Source organism: Hyla sarda, chromosome 1 (assembly GCF_029499605.1).
Source record: "Hyla sarda isolate aHylSar1 chromosome 1, aHylSar1.hap1, whole genome shotgun sequence".
NCBI lineage: Eukaryota > Metazoa > Chordata > Amphibia > Anura > Hylidae > Hyla > Hyla sarda.
This window is the reverse complement of record NC_079189.1, coordinates 594184412-594210004: the sequence shown is the minus strand read 5'-3', so window position 1 is coordinate 594210004 and position 25593 is coordinate 594184412. Positions and strand designations below refer to the sequence as shown.

The 25593-nt window shown below is 43.4% G+C and overlaps 1 protein-coding gene across 2 annotated transcripts in view; it reads left to right on the top strand.

Annotated features, from left to right (window-relative positions):
- Window positions 1-25593, top strand: part of SPEF2 (sperm flagellar 2) — a 208053-nt gene that overhangs the window by 144037 nt on the left and 38423 nt on the right. For both annotated transcript variants that reach the window (XM_056546664.1, XM_056546656.1), the window contains 4 exons: window positions 2203-2341; window positions 7432-7569; window positions 14905-15065; window positions 20694-20877. In XM_056546664.1, coding sequence (XP_056402639.1) covers window positions 2203-2341; window positions 7432-7569; window positions 14905-15065; window positions 20694-20877 — 622 coding nt within the window. The remainder of the gene's footprint in view (window positions 1-2202; window positions 2342-7431; window positions 7570-14904; window positions 15066-20693; window positions 20878-25593) is intronic.

Below are 25593 nucleotides of genomic sequence, written 5' to 3'. Positions count from 1 at the left end.
GCATCCATCACATGACCAGGACTGATGTAACGAGCCCTGCACCTGTGTATCCATCACATGACCAGGACTGATGTATATAACTATGCACCTGTGTATCCATCACATGACCAGGACTGATTTAACGAGCCCTGCACCTGTGTGTCCATCACATGACCAGGACTGATGTAACGAGCCCTGCACCTGTGTGTCCATCACATGACCAGGACTGATGTAACAAGCCCTGCACCTGTGTGTCCATTACATGACCAGGATTGATGTAACGAGCCCGGCACGTGTGTCATCACATGACCAGGACTGATGTAACGAGCCCCGCACCTGTGTGTCCATCACATGACCAGGACTGATGTAACGAGCCCTGCACCTGTGTGTCCATCACATGACCAGGATTGATGTAACGAGCCCTGCACCTGTGTGTCCATCACATGATCAGGACTGATGTAACGAGCCTTCACCTGTGTGTCCATCACATGTCCGGGACTGATGTAATGAGCCCTGCACCTGTGTGTCCATCACATGACCAGGACTGATGTAATGAGCCCTGCACCTGTATATCCATCACATGACCAGGACTGATGTAACGAGCCCTGCACCTGTATATCCATCACATGACCAGGACTGATGTAACGAGCCCTGCACCTGTGTGTCCATCACATGACAAGGACTGATGTAACGAGCCCTGCACCTGTGTGTCATCACATGACCAGGACTGATGTAACGAGCCCTGAACCTGTGTGTCCATCACATGACCAGGACTGATGTAATGAGCCCTGCACCTGTATATCCATCACATGACCAGGACTGATGTAACGAGCCCTGCACCTGTGTGTCCATCACATGACCAGGACTGATGTAACGAGCCCTGCACCTGTGTGTCCATCACATGACCAGGACTGATGTAACGAGCCCTGCACCTGTGTATCCATCACATGACCAGGACTGATGTAACGAGCCCTGCACCTGTGTGTCCATCACATGACCAGGACTGATGTAACGAGCCCTGCACCTGTGTGTCCATCACATGACCAGGACTGATGTAACGAGCCCTGCACCTGTTTGTCATCACATGACCAGGATTGATGTAACGAGCCCTGCACCTGTGTGTCCATCACATGACCATGACTGATGTAACGAGCCCTGCACCTGTGTGTTCATCACATGACCAGGACTGATGTAATGAGCCCTGCACCTGTGTTTCATCACATGACCAGGACTGATGTAACGAGCCCGGCACCTGTGTGTCCATCACATGACCGGGACTGATGTAACGAGCCCTGCACCTGTGTGTCATCACATGACTAAGAATTATTTCTATTCTCTAGAAACAAACAATGAAGTTACTACTATATGATAGCAAGCAAAGATCATGAAAACCATACAACATTAAAGGGGTTATCCTGGGAGCAGAAAAGGGTCTACCTGTTTTGGTCTCTGTTGCTCCACTTCCCCTTCCAGGTCATTTTCGAAGAATATTGTACCGAAACTGGATGGAGCGGGGACTGTTCTGGAACAGTATAGTTCCGAGTCAACCAGGGAGGGGAAGTGGAGCTCTGGGGAGCTAAACATGTAGAACCTTTTCCTCTCCCCGGATAACCCCTTTAATAGCGAAAATACACTAGAAAATTGTATATTATTAGTGTACAGTCAATAACACTTTATTTGTTGAACCTAAAATATGTCTGGAACGTCCTTCCTGTGGTTTCTGTCACCTCTTAAAATTTAAAGGGGTACTCCGCTACTCAACCTTTGGAACAACCTGTTCCGAACGCTGGAGCTGGTGCCGGGAGCTCCTTACGTCATAGCCCCGCCCCCTCATGACATCACACCCCGCCCCCTCAATGCAAGTCTATGGGAGGGGGCGTGACGGCTGTCACGCCCCCTCCCATAGACTTGCATTGAGGGGGAGGGGTGTTATGTCATGAGGGGCGGGGCTATGACTTCACAAGCTCCCGGCTCCAGCGTTCGGAACAGTTTTGTTCCAAACACTGAGCAGCGGAGTACCCCTTTAACATGTCTCTCAAGGTGAAATGGGCAACCCCTTCCCATGTGCACTATTAGGAGGGGGCGCCGTGGAGGTCAGAGAGACTTTGCTGCTAAATGTCAAGTCTTCCAAAAGTTGTTACACAATCACCTCACATTTGTGTTGAGTAATTTTGCTATGAAAATATTACAATATTATCATTTATTTCTTTTTTTCTTTTTTAGAAACCAATTCAAGGAATATTTGCGGCGGCCGGACCATAAGCAGGAGTTTGTGTCTCAGTGGCAATCGGACTTCAACTCTATCGCTGAGGACATGCGGGAAGACGAGGAGACAAAAGCAGAACTGCACCAAAGAGTTGATGTAGGTGATGACTAAAGTGGTAAAAAAAAAAAATTCTAAATCAACTGGAGCCAGAAAGTTAAACAGATTTGTAAATTACTTCTATTAAAAATTCTTAATCCTTCCAGTACTTATCAGCTGTTATATATACTACACAGGAAGTTCTTTTCTTTTTGAATTTCCTTTCTGTCTGACCACAGTGCTCTCTGCTGACACCTCTGTCCATGTCAGGAACTGTCCAGATTAGAAGCAAATCCCCATAGCAAACCTATCCTGTTCTGGACAGTTCCTGATATATACAGAGGTGTTAGCAGAGAGCACTGTGGTCACGCAGAAAGGAAATTCAAAAAGAAAAGAACTTCCTGTGGATCATACAGCAGCTGATAAGTACTGAAAGGATTAAGATTTTTTTATAGAAGTAATTTACAAATATGTTTAACTTTCTGGCACCAGTTGATCTTTAAAAAAAAAAAAAATTCCGGTGGAGGACCCCTTTAAAGGGGTTATCCAGGAAAAAAACTTTTTTATATATATCAACTGGCTCCAGAAAGTTAAACAGATTTGTATTAAAAATCTTAATCCTTTCAGTACTTTTGTGCTTCTGAAGTTAAGGTTGTTCTTTTCTGTCTAAGTGCTCTCTGATGACACGTGTCTCGGGAACCGCCTAGTTTAGAAGAGGTTTGCTATGGGGATTTGCTTCTAAACTGGACAGTTCCCGAGACAGGTGTCATCAGAGAGCACTTAGACAGAAAAGAACAACCTTAACTTCAGAAGCTCATAAGTACTGAAAGGATTAAGATTTTTTTTATAGAAGTAATTTACGAATCTGTTTAACTTTCTGGAGCCAGTTGAGATATATATATATATATATATATATATATATATATATATATATATAAATATATATATATATATATATATATATATATATATATATATTTAAAAAAAAGTTTTTTTTCTAGGAATACCCCTTTAATGAGGAGATAATATAATGAAATATAAATTTTTCTGGTACACCGATAGGGGTGAAGCTGACACAATGCCCCACTGCCACCTAAGACAAAAATGCTGAATCAACAGGGGCCCCCACCAGCTGTGTACCATTTATAGTAATACATAGTATTATAAATGACAGGTGGGTGCATGGTACAGATTAGGGGATAAGTGTCTGATCATTGGGGTCCAACTCTGAGAGCTCCTGCTCCCACCTTCTGAGAACTGGTTATGAGAATTACGGCACCCTCTGCAAATCACCGGCTGAGAACGGACATTGCTGCGGCGGCTGGCAGCACAGGCCATCACTCCTGACACCAGTTAGTCTTGGAAGGTGGGGTCCGGAGTGCTCCCAGGTAAAAGACGTGCCCCGTTTTGGAGATCATACACTTATTCCTTATTCTGTGCACCTGGTCATCTAACTAGGCTGCAGTGTTTTAGGAAGAGTTTAAATGGGTACTCACCCCTAGACTTCTTATCCCCTATCCAAAGGATACGGAATCCGATGTCTGATCACGGGGGTCCCGCCGCTTGGAACCCCCGTGATCTTGGCTGCGGCACCCCAGACATCCGGTGCGCGGAGTGAACTTCGCTCCATGCCGGATGACTGGCAATGCGGGGCGGAGGCTCGTGACATCAAGGCCACGCCCCGCTCATGACCTCACGGCCGCGTGCCCTCAATGCAAGTCTATGGGAGGGGGCGTGACGGCCGTCACGCCCCCTCCCATAGACTTGCATTGAGGGGGCGTTGCCGTGACATCACAAGCGGGGCGCGGCCGTGGCGTCACGAGCCTCTGGTGCTGCACCTGATGCTCTAAACGAACACCGAGTGCAGCAGGGAGATCGCGGGGTCCCCAGTGGCAGGACCGTCGCGATCAGACACCTTAGGGATAAGATGTCTAGGGGTGGAGTACCCCTGTAAGTCTTTAGGTTGTGTTCACAGGCTGCATTTTCTACTAAATTTTTCACAAATTTTTACTGCATTTTAGATATGTTGCTGCTTTTTTTTACCTAAAAATTGTGGTAAAAATTACACATTTTTACCATGATATAGACAGTTTCAGTAAAATAGCACCATTTTTGCTGTGATTTTGAGAAAATTAGGTCACAAATAGAAAAAATGCAGCAAAAAAAAATTTTGAACAAAGAGCAAAGCCCCAGAGGAAGCATATAACTATATACATACTGATCCCATAAAAACAGCAACAGTAGTATACAGATAGAGCTGGGAGGGAAAGTGTCTGTGAGCTGCCAGGAGCGATCTCATAGGTGATGATGTCATCCTGTAGTTCACAGGGAATCAGCTGACTAAGAACTAACCACTTCCACTGTTTATTTTCTGTGGGTCAGACTGGTGATCACATGACCCAGTTACGATAATGAAACCGGAGTCTGGAAACTGGTATTACAGCACTGGTGGGCTGTAGTACCATAATGTCACACAGCCAGGCCCATGATGGGAGCAACTATATCTGTAGTATAGTCTAGAAGACAGATCCCTCACGGATTTAAAGGGGTTATCCAGGGCAAAAAACAAAACTTTTTTTTATATATATATCAACTGGCTCCAGAAAGTTAAACAGATTTGTAGATTACTTCTATTAAAAAATCTTCATCCTTTCAGTACTTATGAGCTGCTGAAGTTGAGTTGTTCTTTTCTGTCTAAGTGCTCTCTGATGACACCTGTCTCGGGAACTGTCCAGAGTAGAAGCAAATCCCCATAGCAAACCTCTTCTACTCTGTGCAGTTCCCGAGACAAGCAGAGATGTCAGCAGAGAGCACTGTTGTGAGACAGAAAAGAACAACTCAACTTCAGCAGCTGATAATTATTGGAAGGATTAAGATTTTTTAATTTTAGAAGTAAGTTACAAATCTGTTTTACTTTCCGAAACCAGTTGATATAAAAAAAAAAATAATAATTTTTTTTTTTTCAATGGAATACCCCTTTAATAATACAGTTTGTTCCGGCCATAGAATCGTATCCCCTTTTCAAACGGAAGGGGCTAAGATGTCTGATCGTGGGGGGCCCCCCACTGGGACCCCTCGCGTTCTCCATTTAGCACCCACATTCTATTCCGGGCTGGAGATGTGACGCTATTGTCCCCTTGTGACATCACACCACGCCCCTCCATTCATGTCTATGGGAGGGGGCGTGGCGGTAGTCACGCCCCCTCCCATAGACATGAATGGAGGGGCGTGGCGTTATGTCACGAGAGAGATACTGACATCTTATCCCCAATCCTTAGGATAGGGGATAAGATGTATATGGCCAAAATACCCCTTTAAAATCATATATCTGACATACAAACAGACATTGTCGCGTTTCGAACCCTTGGTCCATGTTCACAGCATCAGTGATCCAAGAGGATCCAAAATGTATCAATGTCCAAAATCGATGCAAAAAAATGGTGCTATTTAGCAAAATTGTACATTTCATGTTAAAACCGTGTAATTTTTACAGCGATTTTGGAAAATTGCATGAAAAACAAACAAAATCCAGTAAAAATATGTGCAAAATGCAGTAAAAAGACTTCAAATCTTCCTAAAACACTTCAGTGGTGATTATAGGATAAATCCTGTTCACCTTATGGCAATATTTCTCTAATCAAAACTACACGTAATGTGAACTGACCTCTACCCACTTATGGGTTTGACCTCTAGCACCAGCAGCCTAATTAGATGAACTGCAGTGATGAGACTCCACCCCCTCTCACTGCCAGAGGATTCTTGGGAAATGTAGGCAACATGAGGAAATCATTTCAGTGATAGAATTGCATCCTGTATGGAGCCAAACACACGGATGACATCATCACCTATCAGATTCTCTTGGCAGCTCCCAGACCCCTCCCCTCCCAGCATTATCTGTATACTGCTGCTGCTCTGTCTATGGGATCAGAATATATGGTAGTTATACACCTCTCCTGAGGCTGTGTTCTGTTTTTGCTGAGATTTTTCATAGGCCGCAGCAAAAAAAAAGGGATATTTGACTGAAGTCATGCAAATCATGGTAGAAACATGTAATTTTTACAGCAATTTTGGAAAAACAGCCAAATCTCAAAATATAAATTTTTTTAAAAATACTGTAAAAATTCAATGTGGGAACACAGCCTATAGCAGTATTTCCCAACCAGGGTGCCTACAGCTGTTGCAAAACCACAACTTCCAGCATGCCCGGACAGCCTTCGGCTGTCCGGGCATGCTGGGAGTTGTAGTTTTGCAACAGCTGGAGACACCCTGGTGGGGAAACGTAGGCCTATAGACTTGAAATCATCATAAAACACCTCAATTGTAATAGAAGGTCAAATAACGTATACCTCATCGCAAAATCACTCTCCATAATGCATCATTACTGCCCATAATGTGAACTGACCACAACCCAGTGATGAGACTTCACCCCCTCTCTGTGCAAAGCCAGATGATTCAAGGTATATGTAGACCGCATTAGGCAATAACTTCAGGGATTAAATAAAAATCAATATAGCTGAAAACCTATCCTGCCATATGAGCTAAAACTGGTAAGCACAAAGCATGCACAAGGCATTATTCATTATCCCTTAAAGGGGTACTCCGGTGGAAAACTTTTTTTTTCTTTAAATCAACTGGTGCCAGAAAGTTAAACAGATTTGTTAATTATTTCTATTAAAAAAAAAAAAAAAAATCTTAATCCTTCCAGTACTTATTAGCTGCTGAATACTGCAGAGGAAATTGTTTTTTGTTTTGTTTTTTTTGGAACACAGTGCTCTCTGCTGACACCTCTGTCCATTTTAGGAACTGTCCAGAGCAGCATATGTTTACTATGGGGATTTTCTCCTACTCTGGACAGTTCTTAAAATGGACAGAGATGTCAGCAGAGAGCACTGTGGTCATGATGTCAGCAGAGAGCTCTGTGTTCCAAAAAGAAAATAATTTCCTCTGTAGTATTCAGCAGCTAATAAGTACTGGAAGGATTAAGATTTTTTTTAATAGAAGTAATTTACAAATCTGTTTAACTTTCTGGTACCAGTTGATTTAAAAAAAAGTTTTTTTCCACCGGAGTACCCCTTTAATAATAGTCTATTACTTACAAGACGTAGGTGCAATTCTACATTCTAAATTCTTTTGCTTTTCCACCCATAAAGGATTTAAGAGATTGTCTGTGGGATATCTGTGACAACAGGAAAGAGGAAAACGAGCAGGAGCGGGCGGATGTCATGAGCGATGGATGGCTGGAGGATCATTTGGGAATACTCATTAACCATTACTTTTCATTGATGCAGGTATTTCTAGGTCAAAAGATTTTGATTATCATAAACAGGTCTAGAAACACATGGCTGCTTTCTTCCAAATAATGTGCCGCCCCTGTCCACAGGTTGTTTGTGGTATTACAGCCAAGCCCCCATTTACATCATTAAAGGGGTACTTTCTGGTGCCAGAAAGTTAAACAGATTTGTAAATTACTTCTATTTAAAAATCTTAATCCTTCCAGTACTTATCAGCTGCTATATGCTCCACAGGAAGTTCTTTTCTATTTGAATTTCCTTTGTCTGACCACATTGCTCTCTGCTGACACCTCTGTCCATGCCAGGAACTGTCCAGAGCAGGAGAGGTTTGCTATGGAGATTTGCTTCTACTCTGGACAGTTCCTAAAATGGACAGAGGTGTCAGCAGAGAGCACTGTGGTCAGACAGAAAGGAAATTCAAACAGAAAAGAAATTCCTCTGGAGCATACAGCAGGTGATAAGTACCCCTCACATTATATATACAGTATATCCCATAAGTGAGTCCACCCCTCACATTATATATACAGTATCTCCCATAAGTGATTCCACCCCTCACATTATATACAGTATCTCCCATAAGTGACTCCACCCCTCACATTATATATACAGTATATCCCATAAGTGAGTCCACCCCTCACATTATATATACAGTATCTCCCATAAGTGAGTCCACCCCTCACATTATATATACAGTATATCCCATAAGTGACTCCACCCCTCACATTATATACAGTATATCCCATAAGTGAGTACACCCCTCACATTATATACAGTATCTCCCATAAGTGACTCCACCCCTCACATTATATATAGTATATCCCATAAGTGACTCCACCCCTCACATTATATATACAGTATATACCCTAAGTGATTCCACCCCTCACATTGTATATACAGTATATCCCATAAGTGATTCCACCCCTCACATTGTATATACAGTATCTCCCATAAGTGACTCCACCCCTCACATTATATATACAGTATATCCCATAAGTGAGTCCACCCCTCACATTATATATACAGTATCTCCCATAAGTGAGTCCACCCCTCACATTATATATACAGTATATCCCATAAGTGATTCCACCCCTCACATTATATACAGTATATCCCATAAGTGACTCCACCCCTCACATTATATATACAGTATCTCCCATAAGTGAGTCCACCCCTCACATTATATATACAGTATATCCCATAAGTGACTCCACCCCTCACATTATATACAGTATATCCCATAAGTGATTCCACCCCTCACATTATATATATAGTATATCCCATAAGTGACTCCACCCCTCACATTATATATACAGTATCTCCCATAAGTGACTCCACCCCTCACATTATATATACAGTATCTCCTATAAGTGAGTCCACCCCTCACATTATATATACAATATCTCCCATAAGTGAGTCCACCCCTCACATTATATATACAGTATATCCCATAAGTGACTCCACCCCTCACATTATATATACAGTATATCCCATAAGTGACTCCACCCCTCACATTATATACAGTATCTCCCATAAGTGAGTCCACCCCTCACATTATATATACAGTATCTCCCATAAGTGAGTCCACCCCTCACATTATATATACAGTATATCCCATAAGTGAGTCCTCCCCTCACATTATATACAGTATCTCCCATAAGTGAGTCCACCCCTCACATTATATATACAGTATATCCCATAAGTGAGTCCACCCCTCACATTATATATATACAGTATATCCCATAAGTGAGTCCTCCCCTCACATTATATACAGTATCTCCCATAAGTGACTCCACCCCTCACATTATATATACAGTATATCCCATAAGTGAGTCCACCCCTCACATTATATATACAGTATATCCCATAAGTGACTCCACCCCTCACATTATATACAGTATATCTCATAAGTGAGTCCATCCCTCACATTATATATACAGTATATACCCTAAGTGACTCCACCCCTCACATTATATATACAGTATATCCCATAAGTGACTCCACCCCTCACATTATATACAGTATCTCCCATAAGTGAGTCCACCCCTTACATTATATATACAGTATCTCCCATAAGTGACTCCACCCCTCACATTATATATACAGTATCTCCCATAAGTGACTCCACCCCTCACATTATATATACAGTATCTCCCATAAGTGACTCCACCCCTCACATTATATATACAGTATATCCCATAAGTGACTCCACCCCTCACATTATATATACAGTATCTCCCATAAGTGAGTCCTCCCCTCACATTATATATACAGTATCTCCCATAAGTGAGTCCACCCCTCACATTATATACAGTATCTCCCATAAGGGAGTCCACCCCTCACATTATATACAGTATATCCCATAAGTGACTCCACCCCTCACATTATATATACAGTATATCCCATAAGTGACTCCACCCCTCACATTATATACAGTATATCCCATAAGTGAGTCCACCCCTCACATTATATATACAGTATCTCCCATAAGTGACTCCACCCCTCACATTATATATACAGTATATCCCATAAGTGAGTCCACCCCTCACATTATATATACAGTATATCCCATAAGTGAGTCCACCCCTCACATTATATACAGTATATCCCATAAGTGAGTCCACCCCTCACATTATATATACAGTATCTCACATAAGTGACTCCACCCCTCACATTATATACAGTATTTCCTATAAGTGACTCCACCCCTCACATTATATATACAGTATATCCCATAAGTGAGTCCACCCCTCACATTATATATACAGTATCTCCCATAAGTGACTCCACCCCTCACATTATATATACAGTATATCCCATAAGTGAGTCCACCCCTCACATTATATACAGTGTCTCCCATAAGTGAGTCCACCCCTCACATTATATATACAGTATCTCCCATAAGTGACTCCACCCCTCACATTATATATACAGTATCTCCCATAAGTGACTCCACCCCTCACATTATATACAGTATATCCCATAAGTGAGTCCACCCCTCACATTATATACAGTATCTCCCATAAGTGAGTCCACCCCTCACATTATATATACAGTATATCCCATAAGTGACTCCACCCTTCACATTATATACAGTATTTCCCATAAGTGAGTCCACCCCTCACATTATATACAGTATATCCCATAAGTGAGTCCACCCCTCACATTATATATACAGTATATCCCATAAGTGACTCCACCCTTCACATTATATACAGTATTTCCCATAAGTGAGTCAACCCCTCACATTATATATACAGTATCTACCATAAGTGAGACCACCCTTCACATTATATATACAGTATCTCCCATAAGTGACTCCACCCCTCACATTATATACAGTATATCCCATAAGTGAGTCCACCCCTCACACTATATATACAGTATATCCCATAAGTGAGTCCACCCCTCACATTATATACAGTATCTCCCATAAGTGAGTCCACCCCTCACATTATATACAGTATCTCCCATAAGTGAGTCCACCCCTCACATTATATACAGTATCTCCCATAAGTGACTCCACCCCTCACATTATATATACAGTATCTCCCATAAGTGACTCCACCCCTCACATTATATATACAGTATATCCCATAAGTGAGTCCACCCCTCACATTATATATACAGTATATCCCATAAGTGACTCCACCCCTCACATTATTTACAGTATATCCCATAAGTGAGTCCACCCCTCACATTATATACAGTATCTCCCATAAGTGAGTCCACCACTCACATTATATATACAGCATCTCCCATAAGTGACTCCACCCCTCACATTATATATACAGTATATCCCATAAGTGAGTCCACCCCTCACATTATTTACAGTATATCCCATAAGTGAGTCCACCCCTCACATTATATATACAGTATCTCCCATAAGTGAGTCCACCCCTCACATTATATATACAGTATCTCCCATAAGTGAGTCCACCCCTCACATTATATACAGTATCTCCCATAAGTGAGTCCACCCCTCACATTATATACAGTATCTCGAATAATTATTTGCCAGCTAGATGCTAACTGTGATCCCTTTACTATATATAGAAACTAGAATATCACTATACATAGGAGCTGCCTGGAGAAGCTGACATGTTGTGCGGTGGTGCAGGTGGGAGAGGAGATGAGTAGTAACCGATGTGATAACCATACGTTGCGTCTCTCCTCTTACCACTGGGAATGTGGTTTTTGCATGGCTCCCAGGCTCGGGCATTACTGGTTTCCTCAATTCTTCATACACTTCCACTGCTGGCACCATAAATCTCACTGTCAGCTGCTGCAGCTGCCCCTGATAGGGTTATGCCAGGTAAAAGGACACATATGCCTCCAACTCTCTCTGCCCTACAGATGTCTGTGATACACATAGAAACAATCCTAAAACTTACATATAGCCCAGACATATGGCATGAGATTGTGGATTAAAAGATAAATAGTTACTCCACCCCTAGACATCTTAGCCCCTATCGAAAGGATGATCTCGGGGTTACCGACGCTGTCACATTATGAATTGACATCACGACCCCCTGCGTTCTGCTCCAAGCATTCGGAACAAAATGTTCCGAACACTGGGACAGCGGAGTACCCCTTTAAGTTTTACAAAGGGCCGTGCTTTACCTTAAATGGGCACTGTCATTAAAACAAATGTTTGCTATTGCACTCCTTATGGTAAATAAAAAATCTTTCTAATGTACTTTGTTTAAAATAAATGAAGTTTTCTATGTTTATTTGTGTTTAAAAAAGCTGCCACTAGGTGTCTCCCTACTTGTCCAGAGCATATTTCCCCCCCATCTCCTGCACAGACTTTGGACTCCTGCTGGCCTGGCAGAAGTCCAAAATCAGGAAATGCTGAGAGGTGTGTGCAGCCTTAGCCAATCATAGCTCATCTCACACTGAACTGCTCTGAGCTGTGTGTAGCAGATTGAGGGAGGAAGTTCTCCACTGTATGGCTTCAGATGATGTCACACCTGCTGGGGAACACCCCCTTCCCAGTCTGTGAATCTGACTGAGACTGAGCAGAATATACAGAGCGATATCAAGGTAGAAAACTAAAAAATAATAAAAAATAAAGGCAGGGGGGGGGGTTATCATGATGGGGGCAGTGAGCTGGGAGGATTATATAATTTAACAAGATCATAAGAGGTACTCTTTAAAGAGGTTGTCCAGGAATAGAAAAACAGCACCATACATGTCCTCAGGCTGTGAGTGGTATTACAGCTTTTCAAAAACCTTTTATTTTTTTTTTACTGATATACAAAGTAAATTAATTGAAATGAAAAATTAATTTAAAAAAAGATATGCAATATTAGGCTATGTGTATTATTGTAAACTACTGTTTACTGATGTTTTTTCTGTTTTACTGTCAGATTTAGCTATTCCTGCTGACTTTCATACAACACATTATTTTGCAAAAATACATCTGTAACTTTAACTGTATTTACGTTTGACACTGATTGAACATAGACTAAATGCACACATAGCTGGAAAAAGTACAAATCTCAATGTATGGATGAAATCCACTGCAAAGTCTACTTGTTTCACTACAGATTTGTCAGAGCATCTCCAGAACAGCTGAGCTTGTGGAATGTTCCTGGTGTGAAATGGTTAAGGGTACGTTCACACGGGCAGATTTATTTGCGGGTTTCCCGCTGCATATTTGAAAGGGCGCGGGCTCTTCTCGGCTGTCCACAGCAGATTTTTTGCTGCGTAATTTCCGCTGCGGAAAGTTCGCCGTTAGCCCCATTGAAGTCTGTAGGGTCTGCGGACAGCGGAGAAGAGCCCGCCCCTTTGAAATCCGCAGCGGGAAACTCGCAAATAAATCCGCCCGTGTGAACGTACCCTAATACCAATGAAGGAAGGACACGCTCACTGATGTGTTTGGGGGTGCAGGCCTGCCGGTGTGCTCCAGTCCCACAGAAGAGCCACTGTAGACCACTTTGCTTCAAAAGTCCCTGCTGGCTACGATAGAATGGAGTCTTGCTCTGTAGAGGGCCCCGCAGCTCAGTCAGAGTACCCAAGTTGACCCCTGTTCTCTTCCAAAAGTATCTATAATTGACACATGAACATCAGAACTGGAACAATGGAAGAAGGCGGCCGGATCTGGTGGATCACATTTTCCATCAGGTGTGCAGCTGGGTGCATGTGCCCCACTTACCTGGGGAAAAGATGGCACCAGGATGCTGTATGGGAAGAAGACAAACCGGCGGAGCAGTGTAATGGGCAAAGTTCTGCCGGAAACCTTGGGTCCTGGCCTAATGTGGATGTTACAGTGACATATTTCATCTACGTAAACATTGTACAGACCAAGTCCACCCATTCATGGCAGCCGGATCCCCTAATGGCAGTGGACAAGCTACTCGAGGTGTTGACTTGGCCTTCAAATTCCCCAAATCTCAATCCAATCACACATCTGTGGGATGTGCTGGAGAAACTAGTCCGATCCATGGAGGCCGCACCTCACACGATCTGCTGCTCATACCACAGGCCCCATCACGTGTATATGGAGTTTGGGCCTCAGTGGGTCAGAGAACGAGGGGGACCTGCACAATATTAGGCAGGTGGTTTTATGATGGGCATTAGAGATGAGCGAACTTACAGTAAATTCGATTTGTCACGAACTTCTCGGCTCAGTAGTTGATGACTTTTCCTGCATAAATTAGTTCAGCTTTCCGGTGCTCCCGTGGGCTGGAAATGGTGGATACAGTCCTAGGAGACTCTTTCCTAGGACTGTATCCACCTTTTCCAGCCCACCGGAGCACCTGAAAGCTGAACTAATTTATGCAGGATAAGTCATCAACTGCCGAGCCGAGAAGTTTGTGACGAATCGAATTTACTGTAAGTTCGCTCATCTCTAATGGGCATACATAGAGTTGTGTATGTAGCAGTCGAGGAGGAAGTGGGAGACTGCAACTGCCCACCCGTCCCTGTGACTACACTATTGTCCATGTAGGATGATTTCTGTAATGGTGCATGTAGTCAGTGAGCAGTTGTTAAAGGGGTACTCCTCTGCTCAGCGTTTGGAACAAACTGTTCCAAACGCTGGAGCCGGGAGTTCGTGACATCATAGCCCGCCCCCTCATGCCATCACACCCTGCCCCCTCAATGCAAGTCTATGGGAGGGGGCGTGACGGCTGTCACGCCCCCTCCCATAGACTTGCATTGAGGGAGCCGGTCGTGGCGTTATGAGGGGGCGGGGCTTTGACGTCACGGGCTCCCGTTTCCAGTGTTCGGAACAGTTTGTTCCAAACGCTGAGCAGCGGAGTACCCCTTTAAAGGTTTCATATAATCCAAACATTAATGCTGAATTCTCTTTTGGATATGTAAATGCAGGTGGAAGTGGATCGTTTCCAGGATACAATGCGATATCTTCGTAATTACTATGACAGAATGGAGAATAAAATCCCATCGGAGGGGGCTCAAGAGTTTGTCCGTATCCCGCTCCTGGACATGTCTAATACGAGCTCACCAGAAGAATCTGACAACCCAAGAAGGTAAAGAAGAGATCATATACAGTAGTGTAGTCACCAAAGTATGGGAAGAATCTAACTTCTACTATCTGCACCTTCATGTCTGGGGGGATAACAATTGGAGGGGATTCAGGGGTGTGGAAATTGAATAAAAACAGATAAATACACTAAGGGACGGGCACCACTGAAAATACAAATTATGAGGCTGCAACCAATTACTGAAAGGAATATATGAAAACCAGCAAGAGAAAGCCAGCAAATAAAAATAAAAAAATAAAATAAAAACATCTTGTCCTAGGGACTAAAACAGGAGCACAATCCACTTGTCCAGGCCAATTTTAGTTTTTTCCTCCTCGCCCTATAATAGCCATAATTCTTTTTTTTTTCCCCATCTACAGACCCATATGAGGGCTTGTTTTTTGCGGGACCGATTGTACTTTGTAATGACACCTTTTATTTTTCCATAACATATGCCCCCCAAACAAAACAAAAAGTATTGCTGAGGTGAAATTGAAAAAAAAAAAAACATAATCCTGCAAATTTGGGGTTTTGCTTTTTTTACGTATTTACCTTGTGGTCAAACTAGCACGTTATTTTGATACTTTATGTGTACCTGATTACAGCAATACTAAATTTGTATAGTTTCCGTCACGTTTTACTAGTTTTAAAAAAAATCTGAATTTTTTAGAATTTGTTTTTATTATTTGCCATTTTCTGACCCCTGTCACTTTTTTTTTTTTTTTTCGTATACCAGGCTCATGAGGGCTCTTTTTTTGTGCTGTAATCTCTTGTTTGTATAGGTACCATTTTGGTATTGACCTGACTTTTTAATCGCTTTTTACTTAATTTTTTCTGGGAAATGCAATTCTGGGATTTGGAATTTTTTTTACATTTACGTCATTTACCGCAGGGATATATAATGTTATATTTTAATAGTTCGGACAATTGCGCACCCAGCGATACCAAATATGTTTATTTTTATTTTGTTTTCATGTTTTTTTTTTATATTGGAAAAGGGGGTGATTTAAGCTTTTAATATGGGGTTTATGTGTGTCTTTTAAACTTTTATTAAACTTTTTTTTTTAACACTTTATTAGTCCCCTTAGTGGACTTTTAGGAGGAATCATTAGATTCCTCCTACAGATCAATGCAGTTCTATTGAACTCCATTGATCTGTGCGCTTCATTGATAAAGCCTGGTCCGGACATCAATGACAGAGCCATGGACACCACAGAAGCAGAGGTAAGCCCTCCGGCTACCTCTACAGTGGATCGCTTCCCTGCGATCCACCCCACTAGACCAACAGGGATCATTTACATGTCCCTTTAGATGTTGCTTTCAGCTTTAAAGGTTTAAGACCGAAACTGGTCTTACCAGAAACTTTACCTATTCCCTTAACAATGGGCTATACTGCATAATGTAAACTACATAGTGGTAAAGATCACGCTCACTTGAGCATTTGTGTGCAAAAGTGTGAAAGACTCTCTGTACAGCCGTCTATAGTGGAAAACTCAGTGATGTTTACCTTAAAGGGGTATTCCAGGTAAAACCTTTTTTTACATATATCAACTGGCTCCGGAAAGTTAAACAGATTTGTAAATTACTTCTATTAAAAAATCTTAATCCTTCCAATAGTTATTAGCTTCTGAAGTTTTCTGCTCAATGATGATGTCCCGGGAGCTGTGCATGATGGGAGAATATCCCCATAGGAACTGCACAGCTCCCGGGACGTGAGTCATCAGAGAGCAGTTAGACAGAAAACAACAACTCAACTCCTGAAGCTAATAACTATTGGAAGGATTGAGATTTTTTAATAGAAGTAATTTACAAATCTGTTTAACTTTCCAGAGCCAGTTGATATATAAAAAAAAAAGTTTGGGCCTGGAATACCCCTTTAATGCAGAGTAGAGGTGCTCGTGACAATGTATCAGTGACCAGAATTGCGAGACCCCCATGAAACACAGGTACAGACACTATATTATAAACTACACTAACTATACAGCCCCTGCAGCACAGTTAAATAAAAAAAAATCCCGGAATACCCCTTTAACTTCTCCCGAAAGCTCCCTGACTTTTAGTGGACACCCTGTCAGTGTGGAATAGGCTAGATCAGTGTTTCTCAACCAGTGTGCCTCCAGCTGTTGCAAAACTACAACTCCCAGCATGCCTGGACAGGCTTCGGCTGTCCAGGCATGCTGGGAGTTGTAGTCTTGCAACAGCTGGAGCCACACTAGTTGGGAAACACTGGGCTTGGTGATAGACAAACTCGATCTCTCTGTGTCTCTCTTTTTGGTTCTCTTCTCGCTCTTAAAGGGGTACTCCGAAAGTTAAACAGATTTGTAAATTACTTCTATTTAAAAATCTTTCTGCTACAGAGGAAAGTCTTTTCTTTTTGAATTTCTTTTTTGTCTTGTTCACAGTGCTCTCTGCTGACACCTCTGTCCGTGTCAGAAACTGTCCATAGCAGCATAGGTTTGCTATAGGGATTTTCTCCTGCTCTGGACAGTTCCTGATACGGACAGAGGTGTCAGCAGAGAGCACTGTGGACATTCAAAAAAAAAAAATTAAAAAAGAAAAGAATTTCCTCTGTAGCATACAGCTGCTAAAAAGTACTGAAAGGATAAAGATTTTTTAATAGAAGTCGTGTACAAATCTGTTTAACTTTCTGGCACCAGTTGATTTAAAAAAAAAATGTTTTCCATCGGAGTACCCCTTTAACTTGCACTTCAGGACAGGGTCTTACGCATCAGCCATATGCTCTGGCCTTTAAAGTGGACCTAACTCTTGTGTAACCTGCCAAATGTGTGTGTAGTGCATTAACCCTCGTGATACCTTGCAGCAACAGCTGAACATGAGAAAAATACATAGAATCACATATATATTAAATAAAAAATATTTACTGGTATGAAAGACTCAAGCGTTCCTCCGCCACTAAGACTCTACCCTAGTGTTTTCCAACCAGGGAGCCTCCAGATGTTGCAAAACTGGCTGTCCAGGCATGCTGGGAGTTGTAGTCTTGCAACAGCTGGAGGCACACTGGTTGCCAAACACTGCTTTACCCATTGGGATAACTTTTTTAAAGAATTATTTTCCATCACTAGTCCTACAGCGCCAATTGCTTTATTTCAGCTCCTCTTCATCCATGCATTTCACTTCTGTAACTGGGTCATGTGATCACCAGCGTTACTCACAAAAAAAATCATGGGGTTTAATGTATCAGAGGAAGTGGTCAGTCCGGGGTCAGCTGACTTCCTGTGAACTACAGGATGATAGATCCGATTGCTCCTGGCAGCTCCCAGACGTCTCCCCACCTAGCTCTATCTGTATACTGCTGCTATCCCTATGGGATCAGGATATGTAATAGGTTTACGACTTCTCTAAGGTTGTGTTTAGAGATGAGCGAACTTACAGTAAATTCGATTCGTCACGAACTTCTCGGCTCGGCAGTTGATGACTTATCCTGCATGAATTAGTTCAGCTTTCCGGTGCTCCCGTGGGCTGGAAAAGGTGGATACAGTCCTAGGAGACTCTTTCCTAGGACTGTATCCACCTTTTCCAGCCCACGGGAGCACCGGAAAGCTGAACTAATTCATGCAGGAAAAGTCATCAACTGCCGAGCCGAGAAGTTCGTGACGAATCGAATTTACTGTAAGTTCGCTCATCTCTAGTTGTGTTCAAACACTGCTTTTCTGTATTTTTGCTGTGATTTTCCCCAAATCGCTACAAAAATATGGCGGTTTTACCCCGATTGTGCAAATCACTGTAAAAGCGCATCAAAACTGCACAAGATGTGAACTATTGCCAAACCACTTATGAGTCTTATCGGTTCATTAGATTACCTGGCTGAACTCCACCCACAGCCTTACTAGATGACCAGGTGCAGTGATAAAACTCCACTCCCTCTTTCTGAAAAGCCAAAGAGTTAAAGGGGTACTCTGCCAAAAAACATCTTATCCCCTATCCAAAGGTTAGGGGATAAGATGTCTGATCTCGAGGGTCCCACCACTGGGGACCCCCGCGATCTCCAGGCCTGCAGCGGCGGGGTCCGGAACACTCCGCCTCCATTCATGTCTCTGGGAGGGGGCGTGGCAGCTGTAGTCACCAGTCATCCGGACATCTGATTCATCAGCCATGGCCTCTTAATTTACAGTGGGGCAAAAAAGTATTTAGTCAGCCACCAAAGTTCTCCCACTTAAACAGATGAGAGAGGCCTGTAATTGTCATCACAGGTTATAACCTCAACTATGAGAGACAGAATGAGAAAAAAAATCCGTAAAATCACATTGTCTGATTTTTAAAGAATTTATTGGCAAATTATGGTGGAAAATAAGTATTTGGTCAATAACAAACAAGCAAGATTTCTGTCTCTTACAGACCTGTAACTTCTTCTTTAAAGGGGTACTCCGGCCCTAAGACATCTTCTCCTCTATCCAAAGGGTAGGGAATCAATCTGACCGCGGGGGTCCCTTGCATTCAGCACCCACCTCAGGGAGCTGCATGCCACGCTGCCACCTCCGAATCTGCCGCGTGACGACCACTGGGCCGGAGTATTGTGCTATGCAAGTCTATGGGAGGGGGTGTGAGCTGAGAGCAGGACTAGCTATGTACAATGTATCAGTCTGGACTCCAGGATGTTTAGCTCACAGAGCATTGTCTAGACTGGATACAATTGTATATACTTCTCAGCTGAGAGCAGGACTAGCTATGTACAATGTATCAGTCTGGAGTCCAGGCTGTTTAGCTCACAGAGCATTGTCTAGACTGGATACAATTGTCTCCTTCTCTGCTGAGAGCAGGACTAGCTATATACAATGTATCAGTCTGGAGTCCAGGATGTTTAGCTCACAGAGCATTGTCTACACTGGATACAATTGTCTCCACTAGCAGCAGCCATCAATTAGTTTTCATCAAGATCTGCAGCAGATACTGTACGTGTGAATGTGCCCTTAGGGTAGGGTCGCACACAGCCCATCTGCAGCATGTTTAACTCTGCTTACTGTATTTATCGGCATATAAAACGCAGTTTGTAGGCTAAAATTTTTAGCCTAAAGTCTCTCTGCATATTATACAGCGATGAACTGTTTCTGGCCCCACAGAAGCCGCTGCAGTTCAATGATTTAAAGCGGGGGCTTTAATTAATTGAACTGCAGCGGCTTCTGCGGGGCCAGAAACAGTTTATCGGGGTATACACGCACACACGCACCCTCATTTTAACAAGGATATTTGGGTAAAAAAAACTTTTGGACCCAAATTCCCTTGGAAAAATGAGGGTGCGTGTTATAGGCTGATGCGTGGTATACCCCAATAAATATGCTGCCGGCAATGGCAGAGCGAGCTCCCTCTAGCTCTGTGTGTCTGGTCATAGCGGCAGATTTCTCGCTGGCAGTCATGAACTACCCAGAGCTGCCTGGCCGCAGTAGGGAGCTCGCTCTGCAGTTACCCAGTGACTGCCGGCAGCGCATCCGCAGTGTCAAATACACTTCGGATGCGCTGAATGTGACCCTTCCCCAAGAGTGCAGAATTACCATCAAAATTGTGTACCCATTGGCTATCACGTGTAGTTGTGATATTGCCCACATACAACTTGACAACCAATTTTTATTTGTCAAATAAAATGACTTTTTACTTATTTTTTATATTCCCTGTTTGAAGGATTCCATTGATTCCCAGAAGACCTCAGACCCCAGAGGTGAACTCAGCGAAACAAAAAAGTAAGCCTGCTGCTGGGAAAGGAAAGGAGGATCCCAGCGCGGAGGTGACCGGGCAACTCTCTGAAGGCGATCACAAGCTCATTCATGATGCATGGCAGACAGCCCTAACAGCCATCGCTAACATGGTAACACATACAATGGTGCTCCAATATGCAAATGTCAAAGGGGTACTCCGCCACAAGGCATCTTATCCCTCTCCTAAGGATAGGGGATAAGATGTCTGATCGCGGGGGTCCCGCTGCTGGGCCCCCCCCTGCGATTTCCCTGCTGCACCCGACGTTCGTTTAGAGCGTCAGGTGCAGTATCGGAGGCTCATGACGTCACGACCACGCCCCCTCTCATGACATCATGGCAACACCCCCTAAATGCAAGTCTATGGGGGTGACTTGCATTGAGAGGGCGTGGCCATGATGTCATGAGCCTCCGGCCTCGCATCGCCGGTCATCCGAAGTTCACTCGTGCACGGAATGACTCTGGGGTGCCGCAGCTGAGGTTGCGATCAGGCATCTTATCCCCTATCCTTTGGATAGGGGATTAGATGTCTAAGGGGAGGGGGGATACCCCTTTAAGGACAGATATAGTGGAAGGAATTGGATAAAATATATATCAATATTCATACAGTCATGATACGGATGCATTTTAACTTCTATATTACAGCTGACTTAATCACCTATCAGATCCCTACTACTAGCTCCCAGACACCTATACTTCCTTCCCAGCTCTATCTGTATACTGCTGCTGTTGCTATCTCTTTAGTAGTTATAGTAGTAGTTATAGTAGATATACATCTCCCCTGAGGCTGTGTTCACACATTGCATTTGCAACAAAAAAAATAAAAAATTCTGTGATTTTCCCCAAATCACAGAAAAATTATGCTATTCACCGCAGTTGTGCTACCTCCACCCCCTCTATCTACAAAACCAGAGGATTGATGGGAAATGTAGGCAGCATGAGAAATTCAGTGATGGAATTGCAATCAGTAATGGCTGCAAACCAATTCCTGCCACATCAGCGAAAACGGGTAAGGACAAGGCATACACAAGGACCTCTTGCAATAAAGTTGCACTATATGAGCAAAAAACGATATATATATTTCCCAGAGGTCTTCTTTAAGTGACTTCTAGCATCGACAGTAAAGAGCAAATCACTTGAGATCTTCTCCTTCCTCAAATTATAACGTTTTGTTAAAGCGTACCCGTCAGATCCAACAAAAAAACATTTTTTTAAATATATCACTCAGTACCTAATCCTGACCATATACATCTAATTTTTAGGTGTCTAGCACCTTTATTTTTTCATTACACTTTTAATTTAGCTCACTAGTCTGAATTCCTCTCAAAGGGAGGGGGTGTGGCCTCACTGTGCAGGTCTCCGCCCCCTCCCTCAGTATGCTGTCTGCACACATCTCCCCTAGCATTAGCAAAACTACAACTCCCAGCTTGTCCTCACTGACAGTAGTGGAACACAAGCTGACAGTGGGAGGATTTTTCCTCGAGGTGTGATCCCTGCACTCACAGCTGTCAATCAAGGAAGTATGTCCATGACATAGGTGATGACGCATGGACACAGCAGGACTAGTATGTGTCCAAGCAGGCAGGGGTGCAGTTGTTTGACTGGCTTTTTCAATATGAAATACTGAAAATGTTCTAATGAAAGCAATTGCAAAACCTATTACCGTATTTTTCGCCGTATAAGACGCACTTTTTCTTCCCCAAAACTGGGGGGAAAAAGTCGGTGCGTCTTATATACGAATACACCCCTATCGCGGCGGTCCCTGCGGCCATCAACGGCCGGAACCCGCGGCTAATACAGGACATCACCGATCGCGGTGATGCCCTGTATTAACCCTTCAGACGCGGCGATCAAAGCTGACCGCCGCGTCTGAAGGGAAAGTGACACTAACCCGGCTGTTCAGTCGGGCTGTTTGGGACCGCCGCGATTTCACCGCGGTGGTGCCGAACAGCCCGACTGAATAGCCGGGTTAGTGCTTACAGGACTCCGGGAGGGACCTTACCTGCCTCCTCGGTGTCTTCTCCGTTCAGGGATCCCCTGTATGGCCGGCGCTCTCCTTCCTCGTCGTCGCGTACGTGCGTCGGCGTGCGTAACGACGTGATGGCGGTGACGGAGAGCGAGGATACCCGGCCGGCAGCAGAGACGTTCCGGAGTGACGGGGACACGGCGACAGCAATGGAGCGACATCCAGGGCAGCGGTGACGGGTCCGGAGCGGCGGGGACACGTGAGTATTACCTCCTATGCAGTGGTCTTCAATCTGCAGACCTCCAGATGTTGCAAAACTACAACTCCCTGCATGCCCGGACAGCCAACGGCTGTCCGGGCATGCTGGGAGTTGTAGTTTTGCAACATCTGGAGGTCCGCAGGTTGAAGACCACTATTGGGTTCAAAATCTTTATTTTTTTAGATTTTGCCCCTAAAAATTGAGTGCGTCTTATACGCCGGTGCGTCCTATAGGACGAAAAATACAGTAGTTATACATGCTTTACAACATATCAAAAGTTTTTGTCTCTGACAGTGGCCATTTAAGCAAATTTTTTAAGGGGTTTCTCCTGCAAATTATTATTATTCTGCTTAACCCTTCCTGTGCATTAGAATATTACATTTTTCGGTGCCCATTGCCACCTTGTTCTTCCTCCTCCTGATGATGACCCGTGCCCGCAGGAGCTGCCCAGTGATTGGCTGAATGGACACAGAACGTCATATGAAGGAGGAAGAGCAGGACAGCAGCAGGGAAACCCCTGTAACTGTATCTGTTTCTGAGAAAGAGATTTATGTCAGTCATTGTGGGGGCAGCGAGGAAGGTTGGAGGGGGAGGTGACAGGTTCACAGAGCAGTTGTCACTCAGGGGTGAACATTATTTACATTATATTATATACTGATTTGCCATAACATTGAAATCACAGACGGCCAAAGTGAATAACATGTATTTTTTATGCCAGAATGTATAGGTGAGGAAGCAAGTGAACAGTCATTTCTTGAAGTTAAAGGGGTATTCCATTAAAAAACTTTTTTTTATATCAACTGGCTCCAGAAAGTTAAACAGATTTGTAAATTACTTTTATTAAAAAATCTTAATCCTTCCAATAATTATCAGCTGCTGAAGTTGAGTTTTCTTTTCTGTCTGGCAACAGTGCTCTCCGCTGACATCTCTGCTTGTCTCGGGAACTGCACAGAGTAGAGTAGAAGAGGTTTGCTATGGGGATTTGCTTCTCCTCTGGTCAGTTCCCGAGACAGGTGTCATCAGAGAGCACTTAGACAGAAAAAAAAACAACTCAACTTCAGCAGCTCATAAGTACTGAAAGGATTAAGATTTTTTAATAGAAGTAATTTACAAATCTGTTTAACTTTCTGGAGCCAGTTGATGTATAAAAAAAAACCTTTTTTCCTGGATAACCCCTTTAAAGGGTACTCCCACTTAGGTAAAAAAAAAACATAAAGTACTGCAGCAGCATATAGCATTTCTTACCTGTCTGCCCCAGTTCTGAAACCACCAAAAATCAATTGGGGGGGTCTGTACTGTACTTCCTAGTTGAGCAGTTGCTCAGTACTACAATTCGCAGAATGGCTAATTTCTTTGTCACAGTCCTCCCATTCTGCCAGCTCCCCACCCAGAACTCTTGCAGACCCTCTCATTTTACAGCAGACGATGACGGTAGGGGCTCAGAGGTGGCGACCCCATACCGGGGGGTTGCTGGGGGACAAGGTCCAGCCATGCTTCCTGAGACAGCAAAGGATGCTGCTGAGACAACCACACTGACAAAGGACTACACAACTTTCTGTCGGTGGTATTTCAAGCAAAAACATTCCGCAGCCAGTACAGTTAATGCTATATTATGTATCCTAGGGGGATTGCTTTATTCAGATATATTTTTCTGATAATGGAGTACCCCTGTAATGTTGGAGGAAGGAAAAACGGGCAAGGACCTAATTGTAATGTCTACATGACTGGATCAGAACATCTCCCGAACAGCCAGCCTTGTGGGGTACCCCCCAGTATGTATGAGATTAGTACCTCCCAAAAGTACCTACCTAACAGTATAGTCATGGGCCCCCCCATTGGGGTGATGCCTAGCCTGTCAGGTCTCCTCCCACAGAAGAGCTGCTGTAGAGCAAACTGCTGAAAAACGTCCTACTGTCTATAATAGAACAGAGTCCGGTCACACAGGACATGTGCAGACCGGTCAGAACGTCCATACGGATCCCTGTCCACCACCTAAAGTTTCTAAGATGGGCACATAAGCATCAGAACTGGAGGATGGAGCAATGGAGGAAGGTGCCGCGTATGATGGATCACATTTTACTTGGGGAAGAGATGGCACCAGGATGCTCTATGGGAAGAAGACAAGCTGGTCGGGGCGGTGTGATGGGAAATGTTCCTTGGGTCCTGACATCATATGGATTTAAATGTGACATGTATTACCTACCTTAAAGGGGTATTCCAGGAAAAAACTTTTTTATATATATCAACTGGCTCCAGAAAATTAAAAAAATCTTAATCCTTTCAGTACTTATGAGCTTCTGAAGTTAAGGTTGTTCTTTTCTGTCTAAGTGCTCTCTGATGACACCTGTCTCGGGAACCACCCAGTTTAGAAGAGGTTTGCTATGGGGATTTGCTTCTAAACTGGGCGGTTCCCGATACACGTGTCATCAGAGAGCACTTAGACAGAAAAGAACAACCTTAACTTCAGAAGCTCATAAGTACTGAAAGGATTAAGATTTTTTAATAGAAGTAATTTACAAATCTGTTTAACTTTCTGGAGCCAGTTGATATATATATATAAAAAATTTTTTTTTTTCCTGGATAACCCCTTTAATGTTATGGTTT